At 41.6% G+C, this 24,453-nt stretch overlaps 2 protein-coding genes across 10 annotated transcripts; both read left to right on the top strand.

Annotated features, from left to right (window-relative positions):
• Positions 1–1,272: 1,272 nt before the first annotated feature.
• nfyal (nuclear transcription factor Y, alpha, like) lies at positions 1,273–6,973 on the top strand. 7 transcript variants are annotated; one of them, XM_047340395.1, is made up of 10 exons: positions 1,273–1,425; positions 2,229–2,336; positions 2,509–2,592; positions 3,430–3,576; positions 3,723–3,854; positions 3,952–4,054; positions 4,173–4,324; positions 4,944–5,117; positions 5,592–5,702; positions 5,933–6,973. In XM_047340395.1, the coding sequence occupies exons 2-10, from the start codon at positions 2,256–2,258 to the stop codon at positions 6,002–6,004; spliced, it is 1,056 nt and encodes a 351-aa protein (XP_047196351.1). In that variant the 5' UTR covers positions 1,273–1,425; positions 2,229–2,255; the 3' UTR covers positions 6,005–6,973. The 7 variants fall into 7 exon arrangements, with proteins under 7 accessions (XP_047196351.1, XP_035015600.1, XP_035015602.1 ...); XM_035159709.2 differs by having other exon boundaries at positions 4,173–4,342; XM_035159711.2 differs by having other exon boundaries at positions 2,509–2,595.
• Positions 6,974–7,527: 554 nt separating this feature from the next.
• ahcyl1 (adenosylhomocysteinase-like 1) lies at positions 7,528–24,167 on the top strand. Of its 3 annotated transcripts, none has more exons than XM_035158086.2 (17): positions 7,530–8,173; positions 16,295–16,409; positions 16,695–16,838; positions 17,457–17,557; positions 17,667–17,769; positions 18,070–18,164; positions 18,312–18,418; positions 19,981–20,097; positions 20,259–20,322; positions 20,449–20,537; positions 20,731–20,801; positions 21,090–21,184; positions 21,869–21,967; positions 22,197–22,265; positions 22,386–22,464; positions 22,695–22,815; positions 22,933–24,167. In XM_035158086.2, exons 1-17 carry the CDS (start codon positions 7,982–7,984, stop codon positions 22,937–22,939), a joined length of 1,668 nt encoding a protein of 555 aa, XP_035013977.1. In that variant the 5' UTR covers positions 7,530–7,981; the 3' UTR covers positions 22,940–24,167. The 3 variants fall into 3 exon arrangements, with proteins under 3 accessions (XP_035013978.1, XP_035013977.1, XP_035013979.1); XM_035158088.2 differs by lacking the exon at positions 7,530–8,173 and adding an exon at positions 12,866–13,003; XM_035158087.1 differs by lacking the exon at positions 22,933–24,167 and having other exon boundaries at positions 7,528–8,173; positions 22,695–22,819.
• Positions 24,168–24,453: the final 286 nt, after the last annotated feature.

The raw sequence follows: 24,453 nt of genomic DNA, 5'->3' as shown, positions 1-24,453 counted from the left end.
TGTATTGATTATTCATTAATTATTATGAACTGAACAAAGCTCAGTTGTAGCACAATATGTCATCATCACATTTTCTTAAACTATATGCTTTTTATACTCCAAATTATTAGAGAAAATGTCTATCTTTTTTTTGAAAATATATTTTGATAAAGATCTATCTGTTGATGAAAATAACCCAGTGGAACTGTTTAAAATTGTATATACTGTACATAGATGCCTCTCCTCTTTGTTTTACAAATTGAGCATAGGAGGTGTTTGGACTCAGTTAAAATTAGGAGGCTATACTTTTATATACTGTACAACAAACTTGTCATATTGAGGGTGATCAAGCAAAGCGGGACACAATTTATTTCTCAAAATTCTCCTCATCAACATGAGGCCTACAGTGAAGTCAGCTCACAGAAATAATTGAAAAACAAGTCATCTGTTTCCCTCTGTTGCCGAAGTAATATTTTGTGGTGGGAAACTTAGTTTAGCTATAACACTTATCAGCTGATTCTGACTATACTCTGCAGTTTAACTTCTAAAACTACTTGTAACTGTGTTTTGAACAGTGCCATATCACAATAACTTATTATTATCATTATTGTTTTTATAATTATTATCATCATCATCACAATATATCCTTATATTTATGTACAAACTTTTTTTGCTCGTGCAATCATCCTGTGCCACTGCACTTTACTTTATAACATTTCTATACAAACTTTTAGTTATTGTACAGACACTGGATGTCTCCTTTAGGACAATTCTATTGCCTTTTGTAAATAATGTATATTCTCTTGTCTTCCTGACTCTGACCTACCTGCTGCTGTAACAACTGAATTCCCCCCGTGTGGATCAATAAAGTTTTATCTTATCTTATCTTATATTACATTATCATTAAGTACACCGCTACTGAATAAAATGACTCTAGAGACAGAACAGTAACTTGATGGATGGTTATGACATTTCTTAGAAATAAAAATGAGTACTGTCTTGTGATTAAATGATCACATAACAACGTCAAAACATGTTTAGAACGGTTTTGCCCAAATAATTAAATAATGTTTTTTTCTCACAGTCCCTGCTTCTTTTTCATTTCACTTCACCGTATTAAAATAACCTTTTATATGTTTATTTACATCTGTGTTATACATTTTGCGTGATGGTTGTTCCTTGTTCGTGTTTTCATAAACTAATGTCAAAGAAATCATCAATCAAAAGAAGATAGGAAAGAACTAACGTGAATATAACACGTTGTGACGCAGCGGCCCCTGCCGGTCAGCCGGGGCCCTGCAGCTGAGTGTGAGGGACACGCAGCAGCGCACCTCCTCCCGCGGCGCCGTTGTCTCATTTGCGCCATTTTGTCCGCTCACTTTGTTGATTGGGCTTTAGCGAGCTGTACTGGAGCCAATCAGAGGGGAACCGGACAGCGGAGACACGGTAAGGGAGACCCGATTGAAGGCATTGGTAGTTGTCAGCACGGATTGGTTTGTCATGGACCAACCAAATTACTAACCCTGTTAAATGCAGGAGGACAAAAAACACAAGGAGCGTAATGGCAGCTCGTTTTCTGCCGCCGCGTCTCGGGCCGATCAGGCTGCAAATGACTCCTGGTTCCCGGCGTCTGGTCCTGCGAGGAAACATGTTGTGTGGTGCTCCGCAAGCCGCGGCTAACGCTAGCTAGTTAGCTTAGATATCGACTCTCAAACAAAGGGGGTGGTTGGAAATAGCCGCGTCCAGCCCACCAGTGTAGCATCGTATCATAAACTATAACAAGGCACAGCACACCCCACTGCTCGTGCTAGCGGGTTGCCTGTGGAATCAGCCTCTGTGCCGCGTTTTTACTGTGTCTCAAACAGCGTTTATCTGGCTATCTTAGCTTGCTAACTGAAGCTAGCAGTGTTAGCTCTCATACGTCCATGTCCTGTTTAATAAAAACAACACCCAGCCGCAAACCTCTCTGTAAACCTAGTGCATGATTAATATTATATACGTTTCTAAATTCCAGACACAACACGTGGTATGGTATGATACAGGTTCGCGTGATTTGAATACTGGAGGCCGCTTATGTGTCCTTATTCAAATAATGTCAAATGATAATGAGTTGCTATCAGGTCATGAACAACTAATAAGCCATTTGTGGATGGTCACTGAGGCTTTGGTTGTGTAACATGTGTTAATAATTGATGAATCTAACTGTAATAATCTAATACTGTGTAAATGTGTATTTCTTTTGTCTTAAGAGAAAAGGGTTGTGACAATAACAAGCCATGGAGCAGTACACCACTGCCACCACCACTACTGGGGAGCAGATAGTTGTGCAGACCACCAATGGACAGATCCAGCAGCAGGTGAGCTCAGACCCTATGCATAATAAATGTGGGTTATGATAAAGAAACGTATTCACATCCAACAGCACGGTTCACAGGTGCCAGAATCACAGCGTTCCAGTGGATTCCAGGTCCGGTCCAATGTCGTGATAACCACTTGTCTGAGATTGTAATTGTCCTGCCTTGTCTGCAGACACAGGGCACAGTGACGGCTGTGCAGCTGCAAACAGAGGCTCCGGTGGTGACGGCCTCAGGCCAGCAGGTGCAGACACTCCAGGTAGTGGTGTCACCGCCGCCCTGTGACAGTGCCATGACAGTGTTGCCAGTTTGCATGCCACAACCAGGGCTGTTTCTTTTTTTTACATTTCTTTTTTATTCATGATCCATCTCTATGCTGTTTGGTCTGTCCTCCCCCGCCCCAGCATGCCTAGCAGCTGCCTGAACTGCATGTTCCTCAGCACAGTGTGTTGTGTGCCAGACTCCGGTTTTCGCCCACTCCCTCATGCCTAAAAGAAAAATGAACAACAAAAATCGACTGTAGGTCTGAATAGTGTTTGTCTTTCATTTGTAAAAGCTAGTTTTACGAGTGGAACAATCTTCCTGATGAGTATGAAAGGCCAACAGGGGATGCAGGGCTGAAATACACGGATCCATATTCATCACTGGCTGTCACTTCTCATCATCGGGTTATATTTGTCTTAATCAAATGGCCAGGGAGTCCTTCCCTCTGGCATTTCTCTGTGGTACATCCACTGCCACAGGCTTTCAGCTGTCCATTTTTGTCACTCACTTATATGTTGTTGTTAGTTGGACCATCAGTACTTGTTAAGTTGTACATGGGAATGCAAATTGATTTGATGGCAGCATCTCCTCTTATCTAATCATTTGTTTTTAAGCAAGTCTGGATCCTTTCTGGAGGTTTCATGTTAGTATACCCTAAAACAGAGAGAATGACAACAAATCATCCAATTCTTTTTTTTATCCATGACATGGTTTCCTGGATGTTCTAGATTTCACGTTGCCTGCTTGCAGTCCTGTAAGTCACACGTGAGTAACTCCGTGGTACCGAACACTGCCAGTTCTCCTATAACATATCTCCTGTGTCTCCCTGTAGGTCCAGGGGCAGCCTCTCATGGTCCAGGTGAGCGGCGGTCAGCTCATCACATCATCAGGACAACCCATCATGGTGCAGGCCATGTCAGGGGGCCAGGGGCAAACCATAATGCAGGTCCCTGTATCTGGAACTCAGGGACTTCAGCAGGTAAGGGATAAGGCCTAGTTACTAGATTGGGATGTGTATTCAAGATTAACCCCATTATCCTGTACAAGGACACTGATATATGTTGAATAATACTGGTAGATACAAGGATGGGACCAATGTTTGTGTGTTTCTGTGTCTGTGTGTAGATCCAGCTGGTGCAGCCGGGTCAGATCCAGCTGCAGGGTGGTCAGACTCTCCAGCTCCAGGGTCAGCAGGGTCAGCCCCAGCAGATCATCATCCAGCAGCCCCAGACAGCCATCACTGCTGGACAGAACCAGGTATTAAACTCTGACCAGATGAATTTTAAATCCATTGCATGAAATCATTATCAATCAGACTACTGAATGTCTTCTCTCCTCACATGTGGCTCTATAGGGGCAGCAGATCAGCCTGCAGGGCCAGCAGGTGGCACAGACAGCCGACGGGCAGACCATCGTCTACCAGCCCGTCAATGCAGATGGCACTGTCCTGCAGCAGGGTAAGCTCGGTTCTCTCCTGCCTCTTGTGTTTGCCTTGTGCTTTTGTAGACTTTATAAACAGGTGCGCTGCTGAGTTGTGAGTTTTGAGCAATAACTGTGATGAGAATCTCTTTACAGGAATGATCACAATTCCAGCTTCCAGCTTGGCTGGTGCCCAGATTGTTCAGGCAGGGGGTGCCAACACCAACACCACTAACAGCGGCCAAGGCACTGTGACCGTCACCCTGCCCGTTTCTGGCAACATGGTCAATGCAGGTGGAATGGTCATGGTAAGACCCTCTGCAGAGGTATCCAGCATCTTATTACCTTTTCTTTTTTTCTTTTTTTTTGGTAGACTCACAAAAGGGTGTGTGATGTGGTATAGGTCACAGTTTTTTTTAAATGTAGTTTCTGTACAAATTTTGCTGCCAATTTCTGCATAATATAAAATTGTAGAATTTTTTTGCAATGGAATTTATTATCTTTTAATGAAATCATATTGCAGTGATTTGTGAATTAATTATTCAATATTTTGTCTTTACTATTAATTTAATGGTTTTTTACATAAACTGACAAAAGGAACCATGTCAAATGCGGCAAATATTCAGTTTATTGAAAACCCCTAACAACACACCACAACCCCTGCTATGCACCCACGTGTCGTCCTCTTTACCAGCAGACACTCGTTGATGTTACGTTGACCTTATGCTCTTCTCAACGTAACGTCAACCAGTGTCTGCTGGTAAAGAAGACGATTTAGCCAGAACGACTGATGACACATAAGTAGGTGATTTTGTGGATATTCATTTTACCATTTGTACTTTAACTGCTTGTTTGTCTCCATATATTCTATTGTGTATTTTCCACTCTAGAGGATTTAATTGCTGTGGGCCTGTTTTCTTCCATCAGATGGTCCCTGGAGGTGGTGGAGTTTCCACAATGCAGCGTATCCCCCTGCCAGGGGCGGAGATGCTGGAGGAGGAGCCTCTCTACGTCAATGCCAAACAGTACCATCGAATCCTGAAGCGACGACAGGCCCGGGCCAAGCTGGAGGCGGAGGGCAAGATCCCCAAAGAAAGGAGGGTATGGTTTGATGGTCGTTGTCGTGCAATACACAAACATGTACACATTTTAAAGCTCTCATCCTCACTACCCACTTAATGCAAATACTTATATTTAGCCCTTGTTCATCTCTTCATTAGATCCTTTTTTTATTTTGACTGGGCTTTTTCTGTACATCATCTTGTGTTTTGGGAGTAACAGACCAAGATTTCATGGGTGGGGTGGTGGATGATGATAGTCAAACAAAGAGCTGAAAGCTGCATAAAGGTTAAGACTGGGGTGTTAGTTGTCAATGGGATTGGTAGTACAACCCTGATGCTTTACAAGGAGTCATTTAATTTATTAGAAATATGCCTGATATTACTTTGAATGTAGCTGTATGGCTAGATACATTGAGATGAAAGTGAAAAATACAATATTTGGGGATGAGTGAAATGACCTTTGGCCTAATGTTTAACTGGCCATGATCCTTTACACCCGCTTTTTCTCCGACAGAAATACCTGCACGAGTCTCGCCACCGTCACGCTATGCAGCGTAAGCGAGGAGATGGAGGACGATTCTTTTCCCCCAAGGAAAAGGAGGAAATGGCGTTGGCCCTGTCACAGGTGTGACAAGAAGCTGCATGTAGCACAACACAAACTATACATCATCATCCAGTAATAAAGACCAAAAAATACAGACTGAATGGTCAACCCGCCTCTTTAAGATAGATTTTGTAACTAGACATTTCTATTGAATTAGTTTACCGTTTATTGGAAAACTGGATGTCTCCTTTAGGAATGAAACTCTTCATAATTTATAATTGTGACCTCATTGCCTTTCTTCTCGCGTGCAGCAGCAGCAGCAGCAGGAGGCAGCCCAGGCGGCAGCAGATGAGACGGTGGCTCAGATGATCCGGGTCTCTTAGCAAACATCTTCTGCCTGAGAACTTTACCCTGCCTGAGACTCTTCATCCCAGCCAAATCATCTGCCACACCTTCTCCTCTCATTTTTCTCCCCCATCTGCCCCATCGTACTACACCAGCTCTGCAGCTCCGTTACTGGGTTTCTTCTGTTCTCTCTCTACTTCTACATTGGTCTTCCAGGAAGCTGCCCATGTGGCTGCTGAGCCTCTGAACTGGTCTTCTTTTCTGAAATGGAGGATGCTTCCATGCTCAGCTTTACTGGTCAAGCACTTAAGACCAGCTTTTTCACGAGGATTTGTCGGACAGTAATGAAACATAGTTATGGGTAACCAGTGTCGGTCACACAGATGAAAAGGAAAGCTGTGAAGCCATACTCTGTCAGACCCTGGTCTGGTAAAAAATATGAGAATTTGTAACTTGTGGATTCTTGTTGCTTTAAATATTTTTTTGTAAATGGTACAGATTTTTTTTCAGAGACACTCGTTGAGCCTCGATGCTGCTCTTGTGTCCTTTATCTTTTATGTGATGCCCTGTATTTTTGACATTTCAATTTTTTTCAACCCATGTGCTGTGGGGGGTGGACTCAGCATCTCAAGAACAACCTGCATCTAATGCGCAAGAAACAGAAATGTTTAACTAATGTGAAGATGTTGTACAGAAATTATTTTCTTCCCCAGTGTGTGTTTTGGATGTACTCACTAATATGCCCATTTCTGTGGATGCATTTTATACAATTTGTGGTCAGACTTTTTGTGTTTGTAGGAAAAAAATGGCTATGTTGCATCACATTACATAATCTATCCATATAGTTACTTCATTGTGCAGTCCACCTAAGTGTTTGTTTTTTTCATTGTAGATAATAGATTTTTTTACCCAGCAGATGCAGTTGTGTGATGTTATTTTTTTTTTATAATGAAAAAAGTTGGACATTGAATTCATGAAACCTATGTCAATTAAATTTTATTAAGTGACTCACGGTTATTTGTGGTTATTTTAAATTTGGAGTTTTATTCAGATCAGATTTTCATCTTAATGCCACATATTTAAATTGCAGGAATTGTTTCCAATTAATTTAAGTTACAAACTTAACAGACTTTTAGAATGACACTCAATAGAGTACATACTGTACCTCGACCGAGGACCAACAGTCCCCTATGAAACCTCTAAAAATACCTGATTTTGTTCATCAAGATCCATGAATTCCCGTCCGAGAAATTCCAAAATGTTGAAAAACGCTGAAAAACTAAATAATAGGAATACATTTTATATAGCACCTTTCAAAACACAGTTAAATAGTGCTTTACAAGTAAAACATTTTTTAATTGAGGGCAAAAAATAGCGAACTATTAAAAGCAAACTAAAGATTACACAGCATTAGAGAACAAATACAACATTAAGATGTTACAGATGAAAAAAAGGTAGAAGGAAGATTTAAAAAAAGAAGAAGATTAGAGAGTGTTGACTTTGAGGAGACCTCCCAGGTTAAACACTCCCCCCCGAACAGGCTCTGCCAATCAGAGCCCTCAGCCTCCTCGAGATGCTGCACAGCTCTGTACAGACACGCGTTACTTCACCAAACGAAGTAAAGAGTAACAGTAACGTCATTACTCTCTATACGAGTAACGAGTAGCGAGGCTCACTCGTTTTGCTCACCTCCGGCGCTGACTGGATGCTCACCGCCCACACCCCACGGCCCACTTGTTCAGGTGACAACGCCAGACAGCCCGACCCCTCCCGCCGGAGATGTATCAGTGTGTGGATGACAGAAGAGCCGGAGGACCGAAGCGAGCGGTGTGTGCCGGCTGTTTGACAAAGTAACGACGACACAGAGCGGCTCCATCTTTTACTCTCTGCTGCGAGCGGAAGTGCCTCAGCGTCACTGTAACGACGACGACGGTGAAAAGCGAACGTCGGTGCCGAACTCCGCGGTTTATCTCTAGACGCAGCTTGATCTCCGGTAACGGCAGCACCTGGATGCGATGACCGAGTCGGTAGTGGACAGCAAGGCGGAGGTGAAACAAGCCACCAAATATGTCAAGGAGACCGAGAACGTGGCGGAGAAATACTCCGCGTTGACAGTGAGCAAGAACAGCAGCGATGTGAACATGAACGTCGGGGAGATGCCGTCCGCCGCGTTCACCGCAGTGCCCACTCTGAAATCAGTCAAGAAGGTAAGGGACGTGTGCGTGTCTGTGTGGGGGTGAGCAGTGGCACGCACATGTGATGAGGATCATAAATCCACGCACGGTACGCGTTGTACCGCAGTGGTGTACCGCTGCACCGCAAAGTCTGTGTACAATCTGTTTGCTCGTCACACATTTTCATGAGGAATCGTGTGTTTCTGTCAAATCCAAACTTGAGCAGGTGGTCAGCGGTGCTTTGCTGCTGCAATTGTTGGATGTGATGCTGCAGTGTCACACGTAACAGCTCATCCCCCCCTGAGGGCATCTCTCCCATCATCCCAAACCGAGCGGCTGGAAGTGGGAATGGAAGCAGTAGTGGGATTCAGATAAAGACCCTGAGAAGAGAGGCCACACAGAAAACACGTTATTTGTCAAATCACATATTTTATCACTGAGGTGGAAACCTATCATTTCCAGAAGCTGGATTATTATTAAAATCTGCCTCCACACTGAGCCTCCTGTTTATTTATATCCCACACTACAACATCCTGTAGGCAAGTCACAACCAAAAGCCAAGTTGAGCTCTTAAACCTCGGGATCTGCAAAGTGTAGAAATGCACGGGCTAACATATCTGAGCTCAGGCAGTGGGCTCAGTAAGTATGAGGCTTTTAATGAGGAGCCTTCTGAAGGATTTCAGTCCGGTGTGAATTGCAGTCTTTAAGTCCTCAAAGGTATCAGGGTGGTGGAAATTGAATCTGCAATAATGAATCATGTCTATGCCAACTCAAATCTTCCTTGTGCTCATGATATCACTCTTGAATCTGTGTGTGTGTGTGTGTGTGTGGGGGGGGGGGGGCATCATCATCATGGTTAGTAATATGAACAGCATGATGAAGAATGTTTTGTCAGCTTGAGGTGCACCTAGGAGAAAAGGCCTTACATTTATATTCTGTTACACAACAGCACAGAACAATCATTAAAACTAAGGACTCCCTCGAGATGACTTCACGTATCATGACAGATTCACCGTGGCAACACGCAGGCATTAGTACGGAACAGACGGTGAAGGCTTTTTTTTTTTGTCTCTCAAAACTAACATGCTAGGACTCAGGCTCAAAACGTCCCTGACCTTCAGTGCTCTGGTTCAGTGAAACACCGGCTTCGTGAAGCTCATGGTGATAAAAGCTTTTGCCAAAATATGTGGGACTTTTCAAGGCCATGGTATGATTAAATTTAGCATTACAGTTGTGTGCCATTTTTCCATCCCTCAAGGTGACCTTTATCTTGTGGCCTTTCTGCTTCTTACAGGTGCACTCTGACTAATACATATAGTCAGTTGGTGATTTATAGGGAGATTCGGGAGGGGTGGGGGGGCTGCCATCCCCTTTAAACCAAAATGACCTAAAAAACACCCCCTTAATAACCTGTTAATTCTACTATCCCCTCTCAGCCATCCCCCCATCCCCTATGAGTGCGAGTGCAGCGTAGATCAAGAACTCGTGTGTGCAGGTGAGCATCCTATAGTTAATGCTGCTAGCTAAGGTGCGGTATATGCAGTTTTTTTTTTTTTATTGAAACTTAATGGCATAGAAAAGAGAAGAAGGACAACTGTCTTTGCCTCGCTCTTCCTCTCCCTCCCACACAAACTGACACGCTGACCGGAACAGTCAGACGGACCATCAGAGGCACCAAGAGATTTCCTACCCGCGTCAGTTTTCGCTAAAACAGCCATAAAGCTAACCATCTTCTGCTGGCAGACAGAATTCAGCACAAGCTCTGTATATACCGCTTGTGTTCATTCACGCAATAAGCACACAGATCTTTGCTGGAGGGTTGTCGTCCGCCAATGACCATCCTAACAAATGCCCCACTGCATTTAGTCATAACTTGAAGTGTTATATATAGTGTGCACTGATATATTGGTTTGATATCCACTTTACAACATTAAATATTGCTTTTAAATTGTCAGCAAATAGTTGAAAATAAAAACATGTAAATGTAAACTAATCACTTATTATATTTGCTAAGGAATAATTTAAACTATGGAGGCTTAGTTAGCCTTAGTAAGAACCTCATGTTTACTATACATTTGTTGCGTTGCTCGTCCTTATATTTATTGCAGCAATGTTTTTATTTTTCTTTTTTTACAAAAGTATGTCTACTAAAGCTCTACAAAATATTGAGGATAATAAAAATATCTATTTTCCCAGCAGCAGGGCTCACAGACAGAGAACCTAAGCTCAGACCCCCTGTCTGCCAAGGCAATAATGTGTGGACTGTGAGCCGCTTCAGGGAGCCTGATTGAAAACATATTGGATGGTAGGACTGTGCTTATGAAAACAAAGAGCTATGTTATGAATAAATGTGAGAGCTCGGTGTCAAACTGAGCCACCTGTTTGCGTGAAGAAGATTAACAAGTAAAACAAATACTTGCAAATAATTGGGAAAAAAATCTAATTAAAATTCCCAGATATTAGCACTCGTGAAAATGAAGAGTTGGACGTCTGTCGAATTAATAGATTGCCACATAATCAGCTGAAAGGTGCGATGAGTAAAAGCAATCAATGCTACAAATTGAAAATGAACATTTAACGTGTGGGTGGGTGAGTCAAAGAACGCCACTGTTATGCCTCCTCTCTCTTTGAATCCGTCCAGCAGTTACACAACACGCCCCCCTGGGAATGAGACTCTCATCATGAATATGTTCATGCATCATCATTTTTTATTAAACAGAATCTCAAACGTATTCAGACCTCCTGTTCATCTTTATCTCCTTTTGTCGCGCTGACAACATTATGGTGGAGTAGCATGAAGGTCTTTTTTTCTTTTCTCACTTGGCAATTTTAAATTAAGGTGTGGAAACACACAGTACTGTAACTGATAATTAAATCTCTCTTTGCCTAAGCCTCAGACCCTGAGAGAGATTAAAATGTCAAACTTAAAGCCCCCACAGTATGTGTCATATTTGGAATTGTGTGACTTTGGTGACTCCTAAAGGTCGGACTGGACCTGGAGACATGAGAATGATTGGGCTGAATTTTAAAACCTCACATAGGCTGCATTAATGTTCACCAAGATTTCTAGACTTTTGGCAAAAGACTAATTTAAAGGTGAATGAAAATGTATACAAAACACAAAACCAAGATTTACAAAATATACATGACATATTATTCTCTTTGGGGCTTTAGGTTCAACTATCTCTGTTTAGAAACAACACTGACACCAGTTTCTTGATGTTTATTAAAACTCTAAGTCTGCTATAGTCCGCACAAGTGAAGCTCTGTGTTTTCCCCCACTGAGCAACCCATATAAACTTCAGGGGTAAAGTCACCATAGACTGAGAAATATAACACATCCATACTGACTAGTTTCATCATTCTTCAGCTGTGTCTGTGGTGTTTTAAAAAGCATGGCTGTAGTTTAATGACGGTGTTTGTTTCTTCTCTCTTCATATTTACCCTCTAAGTGGTATTGACAATATACCAGGGTCTAGACTAAACAGTGTGAAATTGAGTAGAAGTGATCATTTCTGCTAAAGGTCACAGTAGTTCTGAAGGTGTGTTTTCTTTCAAAACACTTTAAGCTGTCATGCTCATGTTGACCTGTGTAGGTGCCTTTTGCAGACAAACGAAATTACAATCATTATAGAGCTAGACCCATTTGACAAATTCACTTCTTGACTTGAGAATTACTTTACTGAACTTGTACTCTCTTATATTTTAGAAAATTATTTCAAAATAAAATCTCCCACATTAGAGCACATACATCTGCCAAGGCCCAATAACACCAAATTGCTCTCACTAGAAATTAGTCCCTAAACATGGCAGATTTGTTTTCATCAATATACATGAATTATTTCCAGGGAAATGCCAAAAAATGCAATGTTATCAAAAGTGATAATAAAAAAAAACACTTGGATCCGCCCCCTGATTTGGATCCGCACCAGAATTTATTGGGTTCTTCACTCACCTCATCCTTCTACCAAGTTTCATCGTAATCTCTCCAGACGTTTTGGCGTAATCTTGCTTACAAACAAACAAACATACAAAACAACCAACAAACAAATGGAGGAGGCTGAAAGCATAACCTCCTTGGGGGAAGTCTTTGACTGCTGTGAGCAGTCAATATACAAGGATCTAGTAATTGGATTAGACTGTGTGTGTTTTCAGTTGGGTGGCGCTGTTGAGCACTAGTGGTGTCTGGCGAAGGTGTTACTGTTGCCTTATGCCAGACACACAATGAACCCTTTACACCGCCGGCTGACCGCCACACCCCAGCTTAAGTCTGTGACCTGGCCTGCTATCCAAGAGAGAAAGGATATTTTTAGCTGCAAGATGGGACTGGATGGGCCGCTTATTGATGCTGCAGAAGGCTAATGGACACGGTTTAATTCCTCCTGTCACTCTCTTTTTAGTTTGTAATCCAAATCAGGAAGCCTGAAAGTAGAAGCTGGAGAAAATTGTGTGTGTATGTTTGTGTATGTGTTTCTTTTTCTGTACTTATTTCTGGTTTGTGGATCAGATTATTTTTTTGTCTCTCCAAGTTGTTCCTGTATTTGCTCTCGCAGCGCTTAAATAAATCTACCATAAAATATATCCAGACTTTAGCAGCTGGTTGTCAAGGGCAGAATCAGAGAGTGAAAGAGAGAGAGAAGGAAAAAAGCTCTCTCACTCGCTCTCTATCTCCAGGTCGGCCATTAGAAATCACGATAATAGGTGGGAACCTCCCCCCGGCTGTGCCTGGGAGTGTTCTGGGATAATAGCATCAGGGACACCTAGTACCATCACACACAGAGGACACAGGCACAGAGAAGTAGGCTGGAAAACTGGAGAGAGCAGGCAGCCATGGCACACAAACATGGGCACGGGAGAGAAAGGGTGAGTTGCCACTAATGCATCACTGGGAACGTATCCAGCACACTTATTCTTAAAGATAGCATAGGTGCATATCCCACACACAGATGTGCTGGAGTTACTTTAGGCATGTTGCAAGTTTTGTCATCTTTTTTGCAGTCATGTCAAGCAGTGGGTTTTTCTTTGACTTCTATGGGAAAAAAAAAACATTCAGCTGAAATCAGTTAGAGGCACACTCTCCTCACATGGTCGAGTTTGTTCACACAGCTCTTCTGATTGTGAGAGTTTGCTGTGTAAGACCAGCAGGATCTTATATTACACTGAGCAATTAATAAACAACGAGATTGATCTTTTGTTTACCTCAAGAGGCTTTTCTAGGTTTCCATGTCTTTGAATTCAGGTGAAAGATGCAGGAATTCAAAGGGGCTGTGCAAAACTTCTGCTGAATCCTCAGGAGTCCAAACTGATGCAAAGCCAACATAAAAGTCCTATTTTGCAAGTGCATGAGATGGAGCACACTGCAAATTGTGAAAACAGAGACATGCAGAGATCTTGTCAGTTCACACTGTCTCACAAGCTTCTTGAGTTTCTTTTTACTGACACAGTAGATTGTTGAAACCCAGGTGTCACTGCTCATGGAAAGAGGGAATGTGGTAGAAACACTGGTGAACAAAGTTACCAAGAGTTTCTGTACTGTTAACATGAATGGAAGTCATAGCTGTAACTATGAATATTGTCAAGAGGTAGAAGTACTTTTGTTCAAGTATTTTCGTCAGGGTGCCGGCCGTAGGGACGCCTTTCAACCTGTTTCAGCCTCTGCTAACGTTTGTGTGAGGAATACAGGTAACTATGCACAAAACTCTATCTTACTTAATATCTTACATTGTTTTTTGTTTTTATATTACCACAGGGATTTAGGCCGATATCTGTATGTACAGTGCACATCACTTTCACTGTTGTTAGTCTGGCATTTGTGTGTCCCTCGGATTTATTGTCTGTGTGTTGTGTCAACTCTGCTGCCCTGCACATGAGTTATTACTCCAAACACATCCTATGGACAACTAAAATAAGAGAACAAGGAAATCCAGTGGCAAAGTCACAATGAACGAAGACATGAAAAGGATGTCAACCATCAACCATCAACCAACCCAGAGCAACCACATGTAGAAATTATAGATTACAGAGAAAGGTTCCACACTGCTGAGAAATGTTCTTAACTTAATTTAATTGGCTTTAACAAATAGCCTTTCCATAAAAGGACTTTTGAGCTCAACATTCAGTTAATAGCCATGATGAGGAGTGAATGAAGAGGTTAAGGAAGAAACGTGGGAAAAAAATCAAGTAATAGTTCAGCGTATACATCTGCGAAGGGTGAACAATCCTACACACGACTGTCCAGTTCTTATACAAAAGATATAAAAGAAAAAATGAAGTTGTATGATAAACCTAAATTATATATTTTTCATAAAAGATAGATAAAGAAAATGATAACACGTTTGTCATTAAGCAACAAAGGTTTTCTTGGGAGGCAGACTGGTAGATTTCTCATCTTCTCCCCTCAACAAGGTATCTTTTGTATTAGCATTTATTCTATAAAACCCCACAGTAGAATATCTCTTACCAACATCAGTCAGAAAGATATACAGATCAGTTGAATTCATGGGGCAAACAGACCGGTTTTCAGAACCAAAACCCTCCTGCAAACATCCTATTACAGTAAAATGCTGAGTAATGTGACTACTCATGACGTTGTCTAGAAACAGTCGATTTCTTACAGTCCTGTTTCTTCACAGGGCTAGGTGACATCGAAATAGGACCTGCAGCTTTATCTTCCTGGACTTCTACATATGTGAAGTTACTGTGAATCATTTCTGCAGATTATTTCCGACCTCGCTACATTTGTGACATGAATCTCCCTGATCTGGATCTGCACCAAAATATAATGTTTTTTTTCCTGACCCATACCACATCCTTCCACCAGGTTTTTCAGTAATCTGTAGAGTAGTTTTTTACATAACCCTGCTAGCAGACAAACAAAACAAACATGCACATGAAACATGACCTCCTTGGCAGAGGTCATCATTGTCAGGATCAGTGTAGATAGACTGCTCTGCTGGACTTTTACCAAGTGACTCCTCACTGTCCTAACTGACCCAGTTTACTAAAGAACCTGAAGGTTAGGTCTTCCTCCTGTTTCTAATGTTGACAGCTGAGTGCTGTTTACTGCTGCTGCCTGCAGCCTGATTATGATAATTACAGGGTGTTGAATTAACGCAGTGTATTTGTCAGGTTTTTAATCTGATTTTAGCCTTTCCAAGCCCTAAAAAGAGCCAAAGTCATACTAGACGCTGGCTTTTATTTAGTATCTGAATGAAATGACCCAGATCAATGTATGTTGTAACATCAGTCACTGGACAGTTAAGACTGAACTTTTTTTTTGGGGGGGGGGGATAAAGGCTCATCCAGTGAATATCCAAGATAGCTGTGTGCTGATCCACGATATGTGTTTCCAGGTGTTTGATCTTGGGCCCTTTGAAGGGTCAGATCGACACGATTCACCACAACAACAACCGAAGCCTGTGGTTTTGAACAAAGCACAAATCACAGAACAGCATGGAGCATCTAAAAATAGGCAACAGCTCTTTTTTCCCTGAGCCACCTGTGATTTACTGTTACATGCTCAGGCAATTTACCTTCGAATTTATACTTCTTGTGGCCGAACCATCAAAATGAGCTAAATTGTTAACTTATGAGAGTGTGAACACATTACTGCAAATAACAGAGGGTTTATCACTGTTTATATGTGTTGATGATGATGGTATTTTTTGCTCCTCACTCCCCTGATTTCATAATGTCACGACGTTGACCCTTTGAGCTCTGCAATATAAATAGTCCACCTAATTTATAAGCAATAAATAATATAAACTCATGTCAATATAATATTTAATTAAAAAATCTTATTCAAATGTTGCTAAATAAACACATAAAACACATTGATCCAAAAGATCGCTAAACATATGAACATGTACAAGATATTTCTGTACTTACAATTCTTTTGAGATCTGCCAATTTTTCTCTGCTCCTCTCGACAAGTTTCTGGCACCACTGCGCATAATAATAAACACATTTTTCACCACACGTAATGGAACATAACAATGCCATCTTGAGTGTACAACGTGATGATGTGGAGAATAGAAGCCTTGCCTTTCTGTTGGAAGAAGAATGAACGCTCTGGCTATTAGGTTTTTTATTTTAGATACCACATATGCTGCTCACATTCTGTAACATTTTGTCCTGTTTTTTTTTCCTCACCAGATCCAGTTTGCAAACACAGAGGACAAACAGGAATTCAGTAAGTACCCCACCAAGGCCGGCCGCCGCTCCCTCTCCCGGTCCATCTCGCAGTCCTCCACAGACAGCTACAGCTCAGGTAACGGACACCTGAAAGCTTCACTCCACCACTTGATTAGTCAGTTAGATAAAACTAACTAACTGATGAGTTTTCTGTATGATTATTGACGTATGTGCTGTCCATAAATGCAACACATTTATAAACACACACGTTTGCAATAAACACACAACAGACGTGCATACAGGAAAAACAACACGTACACAAGCTCCAACTTTCTTACAATGGATTTGAAGTATACATTTCATAATTGGCTCTTTTGTATGCATTCCAGCATAGTGACCTTTTGTGTTCTCAATTTCCCAGCTGCATCCTACACCGACAGCTCGGATGATGAAACCTCCCCCCGGGACAAAGCCCAGGTCAACACCCATGGCAGCAGCGACTTCTGTGTGAAGAACATCAAGCAGGCTGAATTTGGCCGCCGAGAAATAGAGATCGCAGAACAAGGTATAGCTCAAAAAACCTATCAATGATTTTCCATTTTGAATAGAAAATATTGTATAACATAATCATGGGACCTTTGATCACAATGGGTTTGAGTTTAGTCTCCTCTGCAATCATAGGGAGGCACTAATGTACTTAGTGTATCAGCCATCAATACAAAGAGAGCTTTGACCTTCCAGTGGTGTGACTATGTTCCCAGATGTATATCATATGGCATCTGTTTTGTGGCTCAGCACAGTTTGATAAAGGTCCACTACTCCTGATTTTCAAACAGTATATAACCAAACGTTCTTAATTACTCTGAAAACATGAGACATTACCTATTTACTTCTTCTGATACATCCTCTTCCATCTGAGCTGTTTGTATGTACTCCCCCCCCTCTGTCCTCTCTCTCTGGCTGTTTACATTAAACATGTGAGTGAGAAGTAGGTGCGAGTGCTTGTCAAGAATTCTTCAGACTTAAAGCTTGAACGGCAACATCTGTTGCTGACACTGTTGTTCAATCATTTTCAATTTTACAGTCAAACCACTGCACATCGTTCTTCTCGCTCCCAAAAAACAAATGCTGAGCTCTTTGTCCTGTAAGCTTCCTTCAACTTTCTAAATCTGTTCCTCCCCAGACATGTCTGCCCTGATCTCCTTGAGGAAGAGAGCCCAGGGGGAGAAGCCACTGGCTGGGGCGAAGATAGTAGGCTGCACCCATATCACTGCTCAGACAGCAGTAAGTCCACTCATACTGTTCACTGCAGATCGCTGTGATTGTCACGTCCTTCTCCTCTTTATCACTGCAACCTTTCCATGTAACTGTATATCCTGTGGTTCCGTCTCAGGTCCTGATTGAAACCCTGGTCGCCCTCGGGGCCCAGTGTCGCTGGACTGCCTGTAACATCTACTCCACTCAGAATGAGGTGGCTGCTGCGCTCGCTGAAACAGGTGAGATCCTCTTCTCTGGAAAGTCTGATGCTTGTCACCTTAGGTCTTTGTTTACTAGAAACGCTAATTATAGTCCAGTATGGACGTCTGTAATGCAATAAAAAGTGTTGTGAAACAAACACTTTTGACAGTAAAGATGCATGAACCCAAATAAGACCTGAAACCAAACAGCATCTAATCTGCACATGTGCTTTCACTGTGTGATGCTGTTCTAATGGATCTGTTGCATGTGCAGTTTCCAGTCCTCTGCTCTGCTGTCCGTCGTAGCCATTAGGTGTGTGTGTGTTTTGTTTCTTGCAGGAGTACCTGTGTTTGCATGGAAGGGTGAGTCAGAGGATGACTTCTGGTGGTGCATCGATCGCTGTGTCAACACGGAGGGCTGGCAGGCCAATATGGTACCAGTCTGACAATCCCATGATATACCAGTCTTAGTCTGTTCTCCTCTATCTCTTCTATCCCCGGGCTCTGCTATGGTGTCACAGACGTTTTATTGTGAAGGTCATCTTTGTTGTTGTTAACTGATGCTGATTAGTTTCCCTTAGATCCTGGACGATGGCGGAGACTTAACCCACTGGGTGTACAAGAAGTATCCCAGTGTCTTCAAGAAAGTCCGGGGCATCGTAGAGGAGAGTGTCACTGGGGTGCACAGGTGAGATGGGAAGAAATAATGTCTCTAGAAAAATCACTGTCTCTTTTTGTATTTTATGCCACCATCTTCTGTCTGGTCAAATTAAATTTGCTGCTTTGTTTATTGGTACACAGGAACTCTATTTGTATAGTGTGGATGGTTGCCAAAGCAATGACTGTTGGCAAGAAATGTCCTCGTTTTACTTTTGCTTAATACAGCAAATAATGGGACAATAAATAATAAAGACTGCAGCAGTATTTCTTGGTTTATTGGTATTGATCAGACCCCTGAAGTTATTTTATGGTCGTTTTGTGCTGTGGCATAATAAAATCTTGCTTATAAATTTTGCCTTCAACACCCAAATTTACTCAAGTAACTAAAAAAGTGGGCAGTTTAACCAGTTTCTCCAGAGGGGGTGTGTGTCTGTGAATGCAAATGTCCCAGTGAGATCCTCTGGAGTTTCTGCAGACTTTCTCCACCTTGCTTCCTCAGTATAAAGTCCGCAGAAACTCCGGAGGAGCCGATGTGAGGACACAGCAGGAAATCCTCTGCAGGATTCACCAGGAGCGAGTGAGGGAGTTAATGATGCTTGATGGTTGATGATTGTGACAGACGAAAAACAAATATATCCGGATTAAAAATCACCATGTAGAATACACGTAGAGGATACTGACAAAGATGTCAAGAGAGTTTGTGTTGATAAGAGCCGACGCTGGTGTTGATGTGCTGTAAATAAAAAATATGCGATCTCTACAGTAGAATTAATACGTTACATCTCACCTCTACCTGCTGTTGTGAACGCGTCCGAGCAGAGAATCTCCCGCTGAGTTGTGCATGTTTGAAAGGAAACCTCTGGAGAAAGTCTGGACCCAATTCTCCGGACTTCCTCCATTAGACAAGTCAGAAAATGGCTTTAATGAGTGAGGATATAAGATCTTAAGTAACTCTTCATCGTTGCAGATAAATGTGTTCGTACCTGTTTACATACGTCCTACATACTGTCTCCTGACTGCTGTTCCTTTTCTATCAGTGCGGTTTATCTGTATTTATCATATGTTTTCACCAATAAATTGTTCCACTCCCCATATAAAAAGGAATTAGCAGCTTTGTGACTGATGCACATAGCTAATAAAAGCTACTAAATTGTAGCACTGTATTTAACTGAGTTAAGCTGCTTTTAAAATCCCTTTGAGGTATTTATATTTTCTCCTCTAGATGGAGTTGAGCTTGAAGCAACCAAGCTCCCAACGGAAGCAGTTTCTGATGATTTACATATACTGTGTCAGCACAGTATCAAAGACAGTTGTGTAAATCATATTCGTATTAATACACAGTGACTCTATAGATCGAAAAGGTCACTGGTCTGAGCTCGAGCCTATTTGAGAAACATGATAGAGCTGGACTGCAGCTCACAGCAGCTGCACATGTACTGTACAACTCTCAGTGGAATCAATTATCCAGGCCTTCCAGAAAGTGTAAGGTCATACAGGAGTGCCGCTCAGTTTGTGTTTGGATATGTTGTACGTCTGTTGTGTGTGTGTGTCCATATCTGCCTGAACATCTTTTCTCATGTGTCCTCTCAGATTGTACCAGTTGTCCAAGGCTGGCAAGCTGTGTGTCCCTGCCATGAATGTGAACGACTCAGTCACCAAGCAGAAATTCGACAACCTTTACTGCTGCCGTGAATCTATCCTGGACGGGTGAGGAGAATAAATCATCCAGAGAACTTGTCATTGTTTATGATCACGATGCTGTTGCTTTTTTGATAGACTTATTGTTTTTATTTATTGTGTTTGGAAGACTTATTGTATTTGAAGTATGACGATGCATTCAAGTGTTTTATTTTGCTTGTATCTGCCAGCTTGAAGAGAACCACAGATATCATGTTTGGAGGCAAACAAGTCGTGGTGTGTGGTTATGGAGAGGTGAATCACTCTTTTATTTTTATTTTAAATTTTCACTGCTGCAGAACTTTTTACACATTATATATTTATGTTTACAAATATTGTCATAACCCAGTGTCGACACAATTGTTTTGTATTGGTCTGTAGGTGGGGAAAGGCTGCTGCACTGCTCTTAAAGCTCTTGGAGCTATTGTGTGCATCACTGAGATTGACCCCATCTGTGCCCTGCAGGCATGGTGAGTCACTAACCATTACCAGACAGCACCGCTCCATCATTGAACGTACACCCTTAGTTGTACTGTGTCTATGTTGTGCATCACATTAGCTGTGATGCTAAAAGAACAATATTTAATGATCAGTTGTTTTACGCTTCTGTCAGTGTGTTTGTGCTGCTTGGACTAAAACATATCTGTATATGTATCCACACAGCATGGACGGTTTCAGAGTGGTTAAGCTGAGCGAAGTCATTCGACAGATGGACGTGGTGATAACTTGCACTGGTACGCTGCACCATGCAGTGACATCCATTACTTCTGCTTCGATAATCACAGTGTTTCCAGCACACTATGTGCATCTCATTTAAATATCCCATTTTAGGTCTCAGGGTAACAAACTGACTTTTTTAATCTGATAGCCAAAAGGCTTTTTGGCTCAGTGTGTTAGTCAAGTGAGAGGAAACACAATCATAATTTACATGTTTTTTTAAGTCATTTAAATAAAATGTTCAGTCTCTGCGAACATGACTCACTCCTACTTCATTGATTTGCTTTTTTACTCTTAAAATATAGGCAACAAGAATGTGGTCACCAGAGAACAGCTGGACCGAATGAAGAACGGCTGCATTGTCTGCAACATGGGACATTCCAATACTGAGATCGATGTGGTAATAAGTCGATGTAGCTGTGTGTGTACTAGTCTGTTGGATATGCAGTATGTGTGCCAGGAACATTTCTATTTAAATTTCCAGGTATGCACACATAGTGGGGTGCAGACCAGTGGCTTCAATAAAAGTCAAATGGAAGTAGAACATCACAGAGCTTTTCTCTTCACATATGAAAACACTGGAAGTTTCCTAACCAACTGTTCTAAAACAAATGATATGAAATATGATGGAGTGGACTCTTCTTGTCCAATTGCTCATTTAACTTTCTCTGGCTTTAAATGCCCAGTTTAGAAATCCAGGATAAAAGAGAGGCTTCTCTAAATCGCCTCTCTTTTACCAAACATGTCTATTCGATCCTTTTATATTCAAGAGAAGAGACTGGATGATTAACATCATCAATTAAAGCAAAAACTATGTGGAAAAATGTATTTGAAGTGTTTGCCCATGTCCCATCTGCGAACATGGAAGGGATGGGTTTATGACCTATACTGCAACCAGCCACCAGGGGGCGATCTAGATGTTTGGCTTCCTCTTTGTCATGTCTTCTATCTTTACGTAGATTTATGTGATTGTTTTCTATATTGATATGTTAATGAATAAATCACTCATCTCACATTCTACTTTTACCTGATTTTTTAAATTTGGTCGTGCAGCTGTATGAATGACTGTCTTCTATGTCTTCAGGCGAGCCTGCGCAGCCCCGAGCTGACCTGGGAGAGGGTTCGCTCTCAGGTGGATCACATCATCTGGCCGGATGGAAAGAGGGTTGTCCTTCTGGCAGAGGTAATGTCCCACGACAGCCCTACATCCCTCCAAATCTTAAATCAGTTTTATTACAGATAATGGCTTTTAACAGCACCTTTTAAATTGCACATTGCATTAACCCCAGCCTAAGAAGCCTTTTACTATTGTGAAATATTGCAGTGTTAGAATATTCATGATCACAATTTACCTTACTCTCTGAACTGTTGTTGTGCCGTGCTGTTCATACTCAATCTCCATTTTTTCTCAGGGTCGCCTTTTAAATCTGAGCTGCTCCACTGTGCCTACGTTTGTGTTGTCCATCACTGCTACAACTCAGGTTAGCAGTTTTGTCATCTCTGCCTTTGCTGATAATTAAGTTTTCCTTCTCACCACATCATCCTGCTGTTCTGTAGTAACATGTCCTTTCCTGTCATCCTTCACGTCTGTTTTTCTGTAGGCTCTGGCCCTGATTGAGTTATTCAACGCTCCAGAGGGACGTTACAAACAGGATGTGTATCTCCTGCCAAAGAAAATGGGTAAAGGCTGGCTCCACTGACACAAAAAGATTCTCCTAAACTTCCGTACATGAGTAATGACATATATCAGTTAGTTAAAATGTGCAGTTTTAGGTTATATACGAAGTTTGTACTACTTCACCTGCATTTTACTCATTGCTGCCACCCTGTGACTCTACCGTAGAATTACATGATCCATCAGAGCACATTTCTATTTGAAATATATCCCACAATCTGTCCCCCTCCTCCAGATGAGTATGTGGCGAGTTTGCACCTACCAAACTTTGACGCCCACCTAACGGAGCTGTCTGACGAGCAGGCCAAGTACATGGGCCTCAACAAGAATGGCCCCTTCAAACCAAACTACTACAGGTAGGTCTCACACTGCTGTACTTCTATTATCTACTATTGTCTACCTATATTTTTTTACCACAATGTATTTGCGTACTAAAGCCAAATATGTACAATAACACTCTGTTTCGTTCACAGGTATTAATGAAAGTGTCCGATGGTACGATCCTCAATACACAGTTGCCCTGGGATAAACAGAGATATCTATTTTATTTTCTAAATTGCTACAAAACGGAGGAATTATTTTACTTATTCTGAATGTAACTTATTAATAGCACTTCAGACATAGCATTAAATATGAAGAGTAACATATGTAGGAAACATAATATATATAACCAACTAACATTTTACATGACTTGTCACGTGTGTGAAAAACCAAGCCTGCTTGCATGCTTTCATGTGTATGTACTTAGTTGCTACTGCTTATTTTACTAGATCACAGAGTTGTTGATTTGTTCGGTAATCCTATTAACGCACAGTGCCAAATCAGGGCCGTAAGAATGGAACATGACATTTATGTTTGTCTGTCAATGGCATTAAGATTTTATCAGTACATTTAAGGGGCCAGAGTTTAGGCTGAGCCACATCTAACTCTGTATTACACTGTACATTCTTTAAGAAATGTTTTGTTCCATGTGTTTTTAAATGATCTCATTGGATGGTATCTGCATAGATGCTCTAAAAGGTAACATCAAGACATTCCTTTTATTACAGCAAAGCACAGTGATGAATCACAGTATAACGTGTTATGTAAACAACACAATCCAGTGATGTTTATTCTAAGAAGTTACAATAGCCTATGAATGGCTGGAGTCCAGTTTAAAGTCGTGACTCATGCTGTTGACATTCAATGTTCTTGCTAGAATGATCTAGTAACACCCAGAGATTTTTCTTGTGCTAATAACAGATTATATTACAGAAGAAGTTGAGGAGAAGGTGGCCAGTGAAACATTTCTATAACTTTCCTCATTTCCTACCGAGCTTTCATTTGCTCACCCTTATCCCAGCAGAGTGGTGTCTCGCTGAAGAGTGTTTCTACTGGATAAAACCTTTCAGGCCATGCTAGGAATGTGCCTTTTTAAATCATTCACAGCAATTCAATTTCCAAAATGACCTTAAATAAATGAACATTCCTCGCTTCCATTTACCCACCAGTGCTACATTTAATCTCTTCTTTCCTCTGCTTCTGCTGTTAAGTGTAACTCTACTGTAAGAACTATTATCTTTATGTTTGCCACATTACTGTCACTGTCTTAATTTGACCCGGTGGGGTCGCCTAAACAAATATTTCATGTGATCAAAATGCACAAGTGTCTACTAAGTATGTAAAAGAATGCATTCAATCAGCAATAAAGCCAGTCCTTTAACAGTTACATGTGTGAAACTGTTCATTCTGAGACAAATGAGAAAGAGGTGAATGGTTAAGGTAGAAAAACTTCCACACTTGAAGGAGCCTTGCACATACATTCTCCACATTGGGTTCCTATGACAGTCTGCCCCGCTGGCTGAGCGTCAAGCTTCTGTCCCATTCTGGAATATTCCCCGTCTCTCTCGCACCAGCCAGCTGCACTAGTCACTGAGCTCGGGGGAGGAGCTTGGGGAGGAGCTTGGAGTGTTCTGGAAACCCGGATGGAACAATATAAGCAGTGGCCTGAGTGA

This window comes from Hippoglossus stenolepis, chromosome 6 (assembly GCF_022539355.2).
Source record: "Hippoglossus stenolepis isolate QCI-W04-F060 chromosome 6, HSTE1.2, whole genome shotgun sequence".
Classification (NCBI taxonomy): Eukaryota; Metazoa; Chordata; class Actinopteri; order Pleuronectiformes; family Pleuronectidae; genus Hippoglossus; species Hippoglossus stenolepis.
The sequence above is the reverse complement of the archived record's forward strand: the minus strand, read 5'-3'. Positions and strand labels throughout refer to the sequence as shown.

Excerpts from the sequence above, each read along its gene's own strand:
- nfyal (XM_035159708.2), top strand. The coding sequence starts at position 2,256 with ATGGAGCAGTACACCACTGCCACCACCACTACTGGGGAGCAGATAGTT. Across the intron at positions 3,577-3,722 it reads GAACTCAGGGACTTCAGCAG|ATCCAGCTGGTGCAGCCGGG; the intron begins GTAAGGGATAAG and ends GTCTGTGTGTAG. Across the intron at positions 4,343-4,943 it reads TGGTAAGACCCTCTGCAGAG|ATGGTCCCTGGAGGTGGTGG; the intron begins GTATCCAGCATC and ends TTCTTCCATCAG.
- ahcyl1 (XM_035158086.2), top strand. The coding sequence starts at position 7,982 with ATGACCGAGTCGGTAGTGGACAGCAAGGCGGAGGTGAAACAAGCCACC. Across the intron at positions 16,410-16,694 it reads CACAGACAGCTACAGCTCAG|CTGCATCCTACACCGACAGC; the intron begins GTAACGGACACC and ends TCAATTTCCCAG. Across the intron at positions 17,558-17,666 it reads ATATCACTGCTCAGACAGCA|GTCCTGATTGAAACCCTGGT; the intron begins GTAAGTCCACTC and ends GTTCCGTCTCAG.